This window comes from Hippoglossus stenolepis, chromosome 3 (assembly GCF_022539355.2).
Source record: "Hippoglossus stenolepis isolate QCI-W04-F060 chromosome 3, HSTE1.2, whole genome shotgun sequence".
Classification (NCBI taxonomy): Eukaryota; Metazoa; Chordata; class Actinopteri; order Pleuronectiformes; family Pleuronectidae; genus Hippoglossus; species Hippoglossus stenolepis.
The window spans coordinates 6,474,126-6,488,656 of record NC_061485.1 but is presented as its reverse complement, the minus strand read 5'-3'; the positions used below and the strand labels follow the sequence as shown (position 1 = coordinate 6,488,656).

Here is a 14,531-nt window from a genome sequence, read left to right as displayed (position 1 = left end):
ACACACACTACATAAAATGAAATAAACCACCTTTTTTTGTTTGGTCCATGTCCCAGCCACTAACATGGATGGTTCATGATCTAAACGAAGGAAACCTAGATTTGTGTCTGATATATTCTAAAAGTCTCAGAGTGCCCAATCCATAAAATACAATATAATACGAGTCTGCTTGGAAAGATGTTAGGATTTTGTTAACCAAGTACTCAAGTTAATTATTATAATTTAAAACCATTCATGAAATGTAACATTGTGTTCTTTGCAGGCCGTAATTTAAGTTGTCACTTTTATAAAATATTAAATGACCTCATTTTGTCCTTGGAGACTTTTACTTTAAAAACCAACTTTGAGCAATGTGCTCTAGACCTGATATGAGTTGAAGGTTACAGCCTGTAACTCTGTGAGGACAGACGCGGGTCACGGCGATGAGTGCGAGGCAAAGCTCTCCCTTCTATCATTTCTCTCCACTCTCCACCCCATTTTCTCCTCCACTCTCTCAGTTGACCACCATGAAACCATTAGCTCTGTGTTTTTGCTCCACTGGTATCCAATATCTCCCAGTGAATGTTAGTTTGACTAACACAGGGTCCTTAAGGTGCCTTAATGGTTGGCCAACACAATTTCCATTGTGTTGTGCAGGCAGTGATTAAGAGGATGTTGATTACCGCGGCTTTAGGGGTGCCTGTACTGTAAGTGATATTTGGGTTACTCTGAGGCCTGTTGTTGCTGCATGTCTGTGTGATTGGATGCAGTAATGGTCCCAGCAGTTCAGCAGCCAGGCAGGCATATGGCTGAGAGTACTGCCTTCCACTGCCTCCCATTCTCTGCTTTATAGACCTCTAGGGGGTCGTGACCCCACCATAATTCTTCCAAATCCAGAGGGAGAGGAGCTTGCTCACAGGCCTGGAATCCACCAATGTGCATTACCTCCCATGTGATTCCTAGAACCACCATCACCGTGTTCTGCCATAGAATGTGTGGTCCCCATTAGGCGAGACATAGTGGGAACGGACAGTGGTAGTGATAGTTAAATAGTCATGGTTGTTTGGAGGTACACTCGCCTCCTCCGCGGGTCAAAGAGCACTGGGGATGAGAGCTGAAAATTGAGAGCCTTGTTGATGTAATAAAACGGCGTCATGGAGGTAAGAGAGAGGCAGGAGAGAGGGAAGAATGGAGAGGAGAGGCAAGTTTGGGAGAGAACAGAGGAGAGTAGAAGAGGAGTCCAGTGTCTTTGGCGTGGTGCTGACAGAGAATAAATCACAAATTCTTTTTTAGTATTCCTACATGACTTCAGGCGTTGTAAAACACACGTAAAGATACCCATTAATACACATTATTATACCCTTACATCTAGCCTCCCTCCCTTCAGATAAGAGTACCGTATCATCTGTAACGACACAATTTTACTGCTAGTTGCTCAACCGCGTAGAGCATCTTCCCTTTTCTGTGCGCACCTCATTGCTTTTTAATGCGCATGCATAATTTAAAGCCTCTTGTCTTTAGTATTACTCTGCCCCTAACATCAAGCGACGAAAGAAGTGAGAAAATATGTTGGCTAAGTACACCTCGCCATTGATTAACTAGCAGGTGGTCTGGAAGGTGGATGCCTGGATTGTGTGAGTGAGTGAGTGAGAAGGAGGGGCGGGGGGCTGCCATATCAGCCCAGACAGAGAAACAACTCTGATCTGCTGACTTTCTTGGCAGACGTGCTGTATCGACTGGCAAGAGATCAGCTCCCCTAGCTTGACCCTGTGATGCTCTCACACATCAATAACGCTGTTCAAATTCCTCTGCTTGACAAACAGGCAGGATGTGTTGCACCTGAAAATAGAGCAGTAAACTACTCATTATAAAAGAGACTTATCGGCAACTACGGTCAAATATAATTTAAATTATTTTACGGGTTGTCAGTTCCTCAACTTGGGAGTCCATTTGATTTCTGTGTCGATTCCAGCGAGTGTTTTTGTGGAGGCATTACCAATCGAACGTTGCCAGTTTAATTTAACAGAATGCATTCCAAGGTTGTTTTTCTTAGCTCACATGACAGTAATGAGGAGATCTTGGAACAGATAAGGACAGTTACTGCCACTTCAAACTGCAGATGTGCTCCTTTATAGTAACTTGTCAATTTTCAATTTTATCTCAGTTACGATAAAGGCATATGATTGCAAATGCAGATAATTGTTTTTCTTCCTCCTGAAAGAAAAAGAAACTGAGAATATGTTTTCCACATTTGCAGGCATCACAAATTACAATCACAAGACTTCAGTTAATCATACTATATGCCTTTATCATAACTGAGATAAAATTTAAAATTGGCATGTTACTATAAAGGAGCACATCTGCAGTTTGAAGTGCAGTAAATTTTTACACTCCAACCATAAGCCACAAAACAACCCACATAGAAATAAGTCATCTTAAGCCAATAACTGCTTTCAATCTTCCTCCGTCTGTGGTGTTGACAGAAGTGATGCAGCAGGTAAAACAATTTCTTCCACAACATATTGTATCACACAGTTTATTCATCATTCATTCATTCCCAGGTCCACAACAAAAAACACATATGTTGTGTTCCATATTCTACTATTCTCTGGACCAAAATAAAATCACTGGTAAACAATATTGTATTTTTTATTTTTGCTTCTGGGCAAACACTAAGAACCAAGTAAATTTAGTTTGCAGAAAACACATAGACATAGTCAAGTCTATTTCCATGTCTTTTGAATGCCTTTTTTATTTTATGTATTTTATGTCTCTGCAAAGCATTTTGAATTGCCTTGTTCCTGATTGGTGCTTGAAACACAAACTGGCTTGCCTTTTCACACAGTTTAAAATATGCACTTTGTTATTGCCTGCCAATACACCAAAGTCATACCATCATCGCGGTGATGAAACGAGTGTCTATTTGTATGGAGCATGGTCAACAAGCAGTTGGTCAGGGCGACCCGATGGCTGAGTGGTTAGGATGCATACCACATGCCATAAGCAGCAAGCAGGTTCCAAATTGCACGTCTCGCTGTGACTGTCCAATAAAACCAAGACGCCCAAAAATATATTCTAAAGATTGAACAAATTGGTTCATTAATTACGTAGCACACGGTAAATGAGCTATCAAAAAGGACAGACAAGAAACCTGATGTTTTACTGATGCAGTTAGAAAGTTTTGGCATTTTTCTCTCACTATATAACAGAAGTTGTTTTACATTTTATTACGGATGGATTTTCTGAAAGCTGATTATTTTAGAACAAAATGTTCTGCAAAGGTCCCTTGTTTGTACTCGTGATTGCTTGTAATCATAACTTAGCCTGTGACAAACACACACGGCTTTTGCAACAAGCAGCGCCAACTCATTTGTTTTGATTGCGTGAAACATTTACAGCTCCAGATGAGTCGCATTTATCATTGCACACAAGGATCTCTTTACTCTCTCCCCTATACTTGACCCAGAAACCAAACCCGAGGAAAAAAGGAAAGCCGAGTGTGTAAGTCATTTTTGAGGCAGATTCGTTTGATATATGATGACATGCAAAACTAATTTGTCAAGCTCAAACAGCAGGCGTCAGTTGTCAGTTGCAGCAGCGGGGTGTTGGTAAATCTTGGAGCAGTGTTGATATGTCTCGAATAGAGCACCGACATTCAAGCTTTAATGGCTTTAACACAGCTAAATGTATAAGTCTGGTTCAAGTAGAGTAACAGAAAGTTCAACTTTTAAGATAAGGGTTTAAATACAGCTACGTTTTTGTGATACAGCTCCACTAGGATGGGACATGAGCCTTGGAGGTACCCATTCATTTTGTTCTATAGAACTCATGGAAAAATTCATGGATCTTGATGAAAGAAAATCAGGCATATTTAGGGGACTAATATCTTTGAGTGTATCAGTAACCTTGGCAGATGATTTTTGCTCTTCTACTACTTTTGGTATTTTAATTTTTGATGCACTACATTTTAGAGACATTGAATTGGTAATGGAAAGAAAACATTTCCCTGTGACTAACATGATAACCAAAGTGGAAAAAGCTGTCTTGTCATTTCCGTCTGGTGGATTTCCTCGGTCAAGCAGACAGCTGTGGGACGTTGGAGCTGGACGCTGTAAAACAATTTTTTTTTTTTTGAAAGTTTATTGTCTTTTTGAAGGAGCCCAACTGGTGCAGTTTACGGGACCACTGATTCGTCTGGACACATTGGGCTTCACAAATGTCTCTTTGAAGGCTGGCTGGTCACATTGCGTGTTTCAATAAAAATTGTTCGACATTCCCAATTCACCATTTACCAGACCTTTTGATTTAAAAGAAGAAAAAAACACAGTATATCTTGGCTATTTCTGGTTGTAACTATCTTCAATTTGTATTTGTGATTTTTCTTTGTAAAATATCGAAACCACATTGACAAACTCACTTGATGGGCTACATTTCTTTCCTTGCAAGAATATTCAAAATGCTGCATGTCAAGATCTCCTGTCTAAAACAGTACACGACGCACAGCCCTGTTCTATCCATTTATAGTTTTAGGTCCTGTTGACATGAGCAGGTGGGGATTCTCTGTCTAACTTAAACACAGAGGGACATTTTGTTATTTAGTGTCTACCTAGGACAGGTCAACAGTTCAACCCTATCACCAAAGTTCACGTGATAAGGACACAGAGCCTCTGCACAGGAATTTACTGCAGCGTTTTAAAGGCTCTTCCCGAGGATGAAAGGCTCTTTAAAAGGATATAGACTAGGTCATAAAATTGACTTTAATGACTTGCCTTGGCACATTATGTAGGAGGATGCAGTTTGAGTAAATATCAAATAGAGGGTGAATTTCTTATCAGCCAAACAAGGACAGGCCATCACAGTAAAACGAGCTCCCATCTTGTCACACTAACGTGCACACACGTACCACTGCACACTGTTTACGCTTTCTTGTTAAACTACAGCTGAACTCTCAGGACGCTGAGATACCTATCACTCGCCACTCAGAAGATCTCTATCTTGCATCGTATCTCCGTCACACTTTTCAATCGGTGTCCCCCACCACCTTTACTATATAACCCACATTTTGCCCCAGCTGCCAATCAAAACTGTTGGCATGGAGATAGCTGCTCCCTTGACTACCGCAGACATCATCTCATGTAGGACAAATTAGGAGGGGAAATTGGTCCCTTTGCTCCCACTTCTCCAGTTGAGTATATTTTAAGCTGGGGGGAACGTCTTGTCTTTGGACTAATACAAGCGTATCATGGTCATACTGCTCCTGCAGGGCCCCTAGCTCCATTATTACCAAACCTAATCAAAAAACAGGGAGAGGGAGAGAAAGAGACTCCAAAAAAGGAAAACGATAGAGACAATGAAATCCCTCACGTGAAGCCCGAGACCGCACATCCGTGAAATAAAGGATTCCTTCACGCTCTTACATGAGCTATGTACAGTTTTTAATCTTCCACTTTTAACTAATGGCTCGTAGGCAAGGCGTGGGAGGGTCGGCGATGATTACTTCCATCAAGTCAATTAGTAGTGGTGTCTGAAAAGCTGTCACTGTGATGAAAAGTGATTTGTCCGTCCCTGTCCAACTTTGCTGCAGGTATTTCCGCCGCACTCGTAGATGAACATCACAGTGTTCATACAGCACTTAAAATGATTGGATGGATGGTTGAATGTCAATTGTATGGCCTCTTTTTTTTTTAATCATATGCTCGTTCACTTCAGCGGCTGCATATAAAAATGAGGGACCCACTTTTACAGAATTTTTCCGCTGCAGAATTTAAAATGTAATGATTTGTTTAACAGGTCTCTATGGGTTGTGAGGGATTTGGGAAATATAGAAAGCGTACTTATAAATCCTCCGGCTGGTGTTATTTGCCAGGTTTCTTTCACACGGCTCGTGATTGGCCAGGTGACTGTTCCCACTCTCAATTTATTGCTTAGATTGATGTCTCTCTACCATGAAATAAGGTGTCACTCAGAAAAAGGTGGTTTTAATGGTGAAACTACACTAATGATGCCCCCTACAGGTGTAGTTGATAGCAAAAACATCTTAATACAGGGAAAGAAAAGATATACTCATACAATGGGATTGTTGTCTTCCACAGAATAGCAGATTGTTGACATTTAATTGTTGTATTCTACAGAACTTTAAGTTATCAATTTATAGATTTATGAGATCTCATCGGGAAATACAACAAATGGACAAATGCTAGTCTACCAGTTGTTACATCTACGGACAGTTCAAGTAGGATTTGCAATTTGCTGTGTGTAACCTTTATCTACTCGAGCACGCCACATACCTCTCCCTACCAGCTCATCTCCACTGGTCTCCACTTCACTCTACACTCTTCTCAACTGATTGTCGCTCAGCTCCCAAGCTCAGTCCCCTGCCAACTGATTAATCACAGCTCAACCTTCTTTGGCTTTGTCCTGGAAACTGCCAATCCCTCCTTGCCCTCAGCCTTTGCCTGTTGGAATCCTAACCCCCCAAAAACCCCCAAGATAATTTCCTGATTTGCTAAATCTGATTGCAAAGTTGACTTATTTGATTTGGTCAAACACTGCAGGTGGTTTAGTGTCAGAAACAAGTCTTTTTTTAGTAGATTTGTGATTTTAATCTCAGAATTTCCCCAGTAATTTTCTTTTACCTAAAATTGCCCTATATGCCATTTTATTTCACTGTATTGAATCATCAGAAAAATAAAGTAAATCCTTGAAATACATAAACACACCTCACAATCTAAAACGAAGACCTGACAGGTATTCAGTCATCCGTCAAAAAACCTTTTGCTACTCTACATTTGTTTTTTGGTGAATGCCCCTTGGCCTTGCAGACGAGTTAAGTTACACTGTCTGATAACCCAGCACGGCTGTGTCGGGATTACTGTTGAACATTCTGCTCGAGGCCCCTGGGAACACCATGCTGTATCATTCTGTCATCAGTTGGTGCTCTGAGAGTCCTACGCTCCCTGTGTGTGGTACCGTATTTCAGTCTTCACTGTCCTCTGCCAAAATCAACTTCCCGGCTTCCTCCCTCATCTTTCCTTGCCATGGATTACTCACCACCCCAGCAGCAGCACTCTGATGAGGTGGGGCTGAACTTTGAGCCCCACCTCATCGTTTTCCCCCAAAACACCTTCATCATCGCCCCAACTCCAAACCTGCCTCTTCAACAGTCACCTCCACATAAGATAAATCTCCCTGACAGAGCGATGTCTCACGAGTGACACACCAGGAAGGGCCCTGCATACCCAGGGCTGCGTGCCAGTCCAACTCTGAGCTGTGTTTCTGAGGTTTGGGCCTGTGCCACATGGTCCACAAAGCCCCTGTTTCATTGTAAAAGTGGGATTAAAAATTCATTTAACACACTGGGATATGCTGTTATGTGACAGTGCTGGGAGCTCTACTGTACCTAATGCGCCCAGCTTGTGCTGACAGATAAGTTGAGCTGAGTTTCTCCGGACCAGGGGCTCTGTCCACTTCTTAGCTCTAAATGAAACAGACTGTTATTCTTTCCAACAAGCCATACAGTAGCCCTGTCCATCATTAAAGCTATGAATCACGTCTCTGCAGTTGCATGGGCTCCCTCAGGGGTATATCATTGCTCTGCCCCTTAATCTGGGCAGATTTCCGTGCTAGGTCCACTATATAGGGTTCTGTTTTTAGCACAATGAGCAGCTTGCTCATGTTACTCTGCAACTGCAGTGCATACCACAATCTTCCCACATTTGCCATCGAATACTGTGGTTTCAGGTGTTTAGAGAAATACAAGTAAATGCAGCCCTTCAGCAGTGGTTATACATAACTAAATAGCATGGCTTTTATGGTGAGGATGTTTAGCTGCTTTTTAACCCTGCTGGCAGAAATTATCACAGCAACAGAAAGCACCATATGTGGTTTATATCGATGTTGAGAGATTTGTTTCTGTGGAGAGGAGAGGCTGTAGTTCTGCGGGCGAGAAAAAGATAAAAAGAAGCCTTGCCTCCAAGCTGCTTCACACTCTTTTGGAGGTCAATTGCTTCTTCAAAATAACCCCATTAAACCGTAGGCCCTAAATGTATGCTACTTTGTTAGAAAATCACTATATTTTTTTCCTTTTGATTCTTCCAAAGTCATTTATATGCAGGGTTTTCTGCAGCGGTGATGCAATACGTTGCAAAGCAATTTGTCAAATTGGGCTCTTCATGCTGAGAAAAACAGAGAGACAAGGAGAAATATCTGGAGTCGGCCATGTAACAATATACTTACGCGCAGGCATGTATCAACATGTATGTACTTGTGTTAGAAAGACGAGAAATGTCAATTTGCTTGGAAAGCTGCACTTGTGTTTTCTCCGCCCGGGGGAAAAGCACTGAGAGTTGGAAGGTGTACTTTAGTTGAGGGATTACTCGTGGCAGCAGAGAGAAGTTTCCATCCATCACTCAGACTGCAGGAATCTGTCTGTTCCCTGTAACTAATTGGCCATCCATCTGTCAACCCCGGATTTCCTTGCCCTTTGGACAAAGCATGACTGGTCAGTCACCATCATAAACCAACGGCAAAGGTTGAGCTGCTGCAGAAAAAGAAATAAATAAAAAATAACCTAGAGAAAACAGTGCCGGGTGTAGAGGAAGTAAATGGGTGAATACTCTTTACTCGGTGAGTGATGTGAAATCCAGCGTGCACCGCGTTTTAATATTATATAGTGGCTCTCATTTATTAATGCTGAACCACAATAGCTTGTAGATAACTTTGACTCTGGAGTCTTTGTGTTTGCATGTGTATATGTTTTCTTACTCGCTGTGCTTGTTTGAGCTGAAGCGTCTTTTCTGTGAACAGTTTGCTTCTGTTTCTCTCATTGAAAATTCTCTTGCTTTCTTTAGAATGCGGCATTGACCCCTCTTAGAGAAGAGGAGTGCTGTCGTTGTACTGCGTCCTCCCCCTTCTCTCTCCTCTTCTCTCCACTCCTCTCCCCCCCCGCCTGTCACTTCAGAAAGCCTCTCACTGGAGAGCTCTCTCTCAGATCAGCACTAAACTCTCTCCTTAGTCTCAGGAAGTGTTGGAAGAAGCACTCTCCGCCTAGCAGGCTTTTCTTAGACTCCTAGGTCTCATTGCATATTCATAGCCCCCTCTACAGTCGAGGGTATCAAGTTTTAAAAAAGACAGAAGAAAGAAAAAACAAAAACACGTCCACGCTTCAATTTTTTACGGTTATATTTTTAAATATTATCTGTTTGTATGTGAAAGAAATATAAAGGTTTTTCACTCGATGTTTTTATACATTTCTTTGTTGTCAGTGAAGTGTTGCTGATGACTTTGGCTGCTACGGTTGAGGTCATTTTCCCATGAGCTCAGTTAAACTGTTCAAACACTTATGCATCCCTCTTCATTGCCACACAAATAATGCAAAAACACTAGGACTTTAAGTGGGGAAATTGAGAGGCTCCAATTTGTCACCAGATCTGAGAGCACGGGATGTGTCCCCCCCCCCCGGACGTTACATTGTAATGGCGACCAAATCCATTATACTACAGTATAATTTGGTGCAAGTATAATTTGGTACAGCATCCAGTATTAGACTTTACACTGCTGGATTAATATAAAATAATTCTTTATCTGCCAAAGTTACATATTGTATGTTTAGGTCTTTAAAGTGATTTTCAGTTTAATTTATAATGAACACTTTTTTGCTGTATTATTTTTTTCTATTAAACACTTAAAATAATGGCTCCTTAGAAGAAAGTAATTAGTTTGACACACCATGAAAGTTCACCTTCAGGTGATGTGGAACTTGTCTTAAATGATCTGGTTGAAACATGGATTACACCTGGTTTTCTACTTTGAATACCAATTTATACATAAACACCACCAGGTGTAATAAATCTGTTTTTGCTGTTTCTGCCCTGATGGAGATCTTGTGAGGTCCAAACCTTTAAATCATTATATTCCTCAACCTATTAAAAGTTTTAAATATTACGTTTCTCCTCCTCCCTCTGTCTGAGTGTTCCTGAAGAATGTTTGCTTTTCCGTGATCTTTTTTTTGGCGAGTACCGTCCTGTTGACAGTCCTCTTAGGGCTGCAAATCTTTTTTTTTTCCACATAGTGGTGATGATTGTGACCAACCCATAAACAATGTAGAGGAGAGCAGTGGGACAGCTTGTCTTTACACTCAAACCGTCTCTCACAGGGGACATCACTGCCTGTCCAACGAGCGGCAAGATTCATATGATCGCCTCGTAAACAAGTGACCACAAGAAAAGAAAAGAAGAAAAAAAGTGATTCCTGTGGTTGTATTCAGACGAGAATCTCTGCACCCTGTCCTCCTCCTGATTAATAGCCGACTGGTCTTGCTGAGCAGCCACGCTCTGCCACGGCTGGGGCTCAGACTCAGAACAAGGCAGGGGCTGACAGTGGTGAGCTATGTGCTGCTCTGCTACACGGGAGGTAATGAATCGGTGCGGCTGCCAGGACTGAAGTGTAGACAGCAGGAGGAAGAAAAGTGATCAGTCTTTTTTTGTGGGTGAGGGACTTCTTGTACGGCGTGCGGGCCGGAGAGAGAGACAGCATGAAAGAGAGGGGAAGAAGAAGAAGAAGTGAGGAGGAGAGAGAGACGGGAGAAGGAGTGAAGAGAGAATCAGTGAGTGGAAGTGGGTTGAAGCAGGATAAATGTGTGTCTGCAGAGGATGCTGGAAGGAGTGGGGGAGTCACCGAGTCTGTGTTAACAGTCCTGGGGAAATTTGCTCCCTGTTCCCCCACAACACTCCCTACGCCACCGCGCAGGGGGTTCATTATTCTCACTTTACTCCTCCACTAATTATCGTTATCATTATTGGAGATAATTACCATTTCACTGCCTAACACCCATGTAGGCTACTCGGCTCTGAGTCACACACAAGGTTATCAATAGCTGCTCAATTGCAGTCTCATCTGCCTAATTATACGATTTGGGCTTTGTGATAACTAAATAGGAAGTGAAATCTAGCATTATGCCTTGTGTGTGCAGCGGAGACGCAGAAAGTCAGCAGAAGGGCCTGAAATAAACCGATGCGTGTGGAGCCTGTTAATTAAAAGCTGTGGCTTTGGCTGGAATATAAATCAGACGAAACAACTGGAAGTCTCTGAAATATCCTGCACGATGGTGCGGAGCTGCAGTGCGCAGCGAGCGTTAAATACAATCCAGTGAGATGTAACTTCAGATCCTCCGTCTTTGATTTCCTCCATTCAGTTATTACCTGTAGGAAGATCTTTATCTGATTTCAGGGGCTCAGTTTTATATCTTCACTGGGATTTACTTTAAATTAACTCACAATATTAACGCTAATTCAATCAGCTCATAGCACAATATCAATGACGAGCCTCTGCAGCATGCAGTTGTTCACCAGACCTGTTTTACAGTCGCTCGCTGGGACTTAAATGCTAAGCTTAGTAGCCATGTTTGTAGAGAGGGGGTTTCTAAATCCCTCTGTGGCATGTTGGGGTGGCAGCTGACGCCTCCAACCTAATGAATGCTCTCTCCATCTGCTGCAGCTCAACACTAGAGCACAAGACTGACACAGGCCTAATCAGCAGGGGAAATTCATTAGACCTGCCCCTCGGTTACGTAGATCAGAAGATGTCGGGGATGGAAAAAAGAGGGCACGAGGGCTACGGGCACAGAGAGTACGAAAAAAAAAAGAAAAGAGGGAACGAAGGTGACATTGTGAGTGGGTCAGTGAGCATATGACGGACACGCGGGTCAGGCTGGTGGAGGCTGCGCTGGTGAGGATCTCATGACAGACAAGAGGCACCTTCTCTTTGACCCCAATTACCAGAGGTGCTCCTTTCCACGGAGATTTGCTTTCCCAGCCTCCTGTTTACTCTTCAGAGTTGTATGGATGGTGGCATAGTTCTCCCAGAATGTGTCTGAGCTGTTGTGAAACTACTGGGAATCTCTGTATCTTAACACATGTGGTGTGTGGGTCTCCATAGCAGGGCCTATACAGCTAATGATGAGGAGCAACTTCTCACAATGAATCGGATTATTTTAAATAATAATGAATAGTAAATAATGTCATTATCCAGTGACCAGTTAATTGTCTTATTCACTATGAGGACAATGCAGATAATAACCTTTACATACATTCACTAATTAGACTTTAAATAGCCTGTAAATATCCTATTCATAATATTCAGTTACATGTTCGCCTTTCCACTTATATTCTGCTTTTCCAAAAAATGTATTTCTTTGTTGCTTTTTTAAAATATTATTTAGAGTTTTTAGGTTTTGATGAAGGCCAAACTTTTTGGGAACTTTCAATGGACATTTGTCCACTATTTAATGACATTGTTTAGACTATTTTGCCTCTCAATGCATTTCTAATACTCTTTTATACTATCATACCATTTCCTGCTGGTTGTTATGAGATGATCTGACCTCCTCCTTTCTTTGATTCTCTCCACAGAGACACTCATGGACTCCACCACTGCCACAGCAGAGCTCGGCTGGACGGTCTATCCCGTGTCAGGGTCGAGTGACAACAGCGTAAGTCACATGCCCTTCGTCATAATATGTTTTACTTCCAATAATAAAGGTTTAATTAAATTATATTATTTAAGCAATCATATAATTGAATGTTATTTTTAGGGCATTTTCCTTGAGACAGAGGTGTATGGTTAGTGACCTTCTTCTAATATCTAAAATGGCTCTGTTCTGCTGGTAGCCGGTGTTTTGGTTTCTCACTTTAAGGTCAGAGATCAATTAATGAGCTCGCCTGCCTCTCAGAGTGAGTTAAATCATTCCCCCGAGAAAAAAAACCATGCAACGTGATATTTGGCACCATATGTAGACGTTTGAAAAAGAAACCTTTAGACTCATCCGTGTTTTTCTCCTATGTTTGAATTTTCAACCCCCCCCCCACACACACACTTTCTATTGAGTTATCCGTCCATAAATGATCCAGATTTTGTACATGATCTGAATTCACTGAATCATGACAAGCACTGTATGAATGAACAATCAGACTTTAACCTAAATATGTGTACTCGTGTGCCAGACTAGAAGGGGCTGTGTTATAACGGCCCTGTTGGTGTTTGATGCACAGTATTTCCACATGGTTTGCCAAGGCATTGGTTTTCTCCCAGCCACATGCAAGCCAGGCCCACTTAAAGCCAGCCAAAAACAGAGTCTCAGTCTCCTGCACTTCTTTCCCCACCACAAGATTTAAACTTCTCAGACTGGGTCCAAGAGAGAGAAAAAAATGTTGTAGACTTATTTGCTGGTGCATTTCTAAAAACCACTGCCGATTTTATTCAATTATTTATGCTTCTGTGGTTTGTATTAAAGATGGTTTGAATTATCATGCTGTGTCTTTTTGCACTATAAAATAAGCAAAATATGGCTGCATGGAGCGAGCTGGCCTTCAAGAGTTCCATGATACAACTTCAAAGTTCTTCAGCAATAATTTAGTACAACTTCATCTCTCTCAACCTGAGGGCACGTTGTCTCCTCCCTGCTAATTCCTACAATCAATAGCAAAGCAGAAAGACGCCTGCTTTCTTTTTCCCTCGCCAGCTCTGGATCCAATCTTCTTAGAGCGTGCTTACGCACATGCATACCAGCTCCAAAGACAGTTTACTTCACATCTCGCTTTCATCTTTGCAAACTGGTAGATTCAGCAAAACATTCACTCGACCCATATTTCGTAATTAGGTTTAATACGAAGTGGAAACTTCAGACTTGAAGAAAAAGGTCACTGTTGGGAACTCATCTGTGTTGTGCCGGCCAAAATGAGGTGAATTTAGTGTCTGAACATCCAACTAAAGAACTCTACGCTATAAAGTAATCATCTGTGGTGCGGTAACTTGTGGCTTACTGTCTGATTTTAGTGGAGTTTTGTTTTCAAAAGCTAAATCAATAATATAAAAGACTACAGTGAGCATAAAATATGTAATTAACAGTAGATTTTCAATTACATTTCGAATTTTCAACATCTTCAGCTCCTCTGGAAGGTTGTTAAAGCGACTCTGAGTGTAAATGGCTGAAAGCAGCATCCCCAAACGTTTTGGTTCTGTTTAGTGGAACAGCTCAGAGAGAATAACCAGAGGATCTGAGGGGCCTCATAAACCACAGGCATTTCTGATAAGTAGATAGGTCTAATTAGAGTCTCAACATAAAAACTAAAGACCTCTAAATTCTTCAAGAATCACCTCTGGTCCAGTAACATGTGATGAAACCCCTGATTCTGTGGTGGCTTTGTCATCCAAATCAAATATCTTCACATTTAGTCATCCTGGAACACTTATCTACGTGTGCACTTATTTTCTGCTTTAAACTTCAGACCTGAAAACTTTAACTGTTGTGTCATACGGGTCAAATTGAAGTAAAATTAGCGTCCAAACATATGACAAAAGCCGTCCAAACTCTTCAAGCATCATCTCTGGTGCAGAAACATGTGGTGTACTGCCTGATTTTTGTGGTAGTGTTGTCGTCCAAATCAAATATCTTCACAGTTAGACTTCCTGAAGCGCTTATCTGTGTGCACTCATTCTCTGCTTTAAACTTCAGATAGTCCCCGTGCTCCTTTCCGGAAACCTCCACAGGCAATTAT

General features: G+C 41.7%; 1 protein-coding gene across 7 annotated transcripts in view; it reads left to right on the top strand.

The window, feature by feature from the left end:
- ephb2b (eph receptor B2b) overlaps window positions 1–14,531 on the top strand; it is a 123,605-nt gene that overhangs the window by 34,051 nt on the left and 75,023 nt on the right. For all 7 annotated transcript variants that reach the window (XM_035152128.2, XM_035152130.2, XM_035152126.2 and 4 more), the window contains exon 2: window positions 12,387–12,466. In XM_035152128.2, the coding sequence (XP_035008019.1) occupies window positions 12,387–12,466 (80 nt within the window). The remainder of the gene's footprint in view (window positions 1–12,386; window positions 12,467–14,531) is intronic.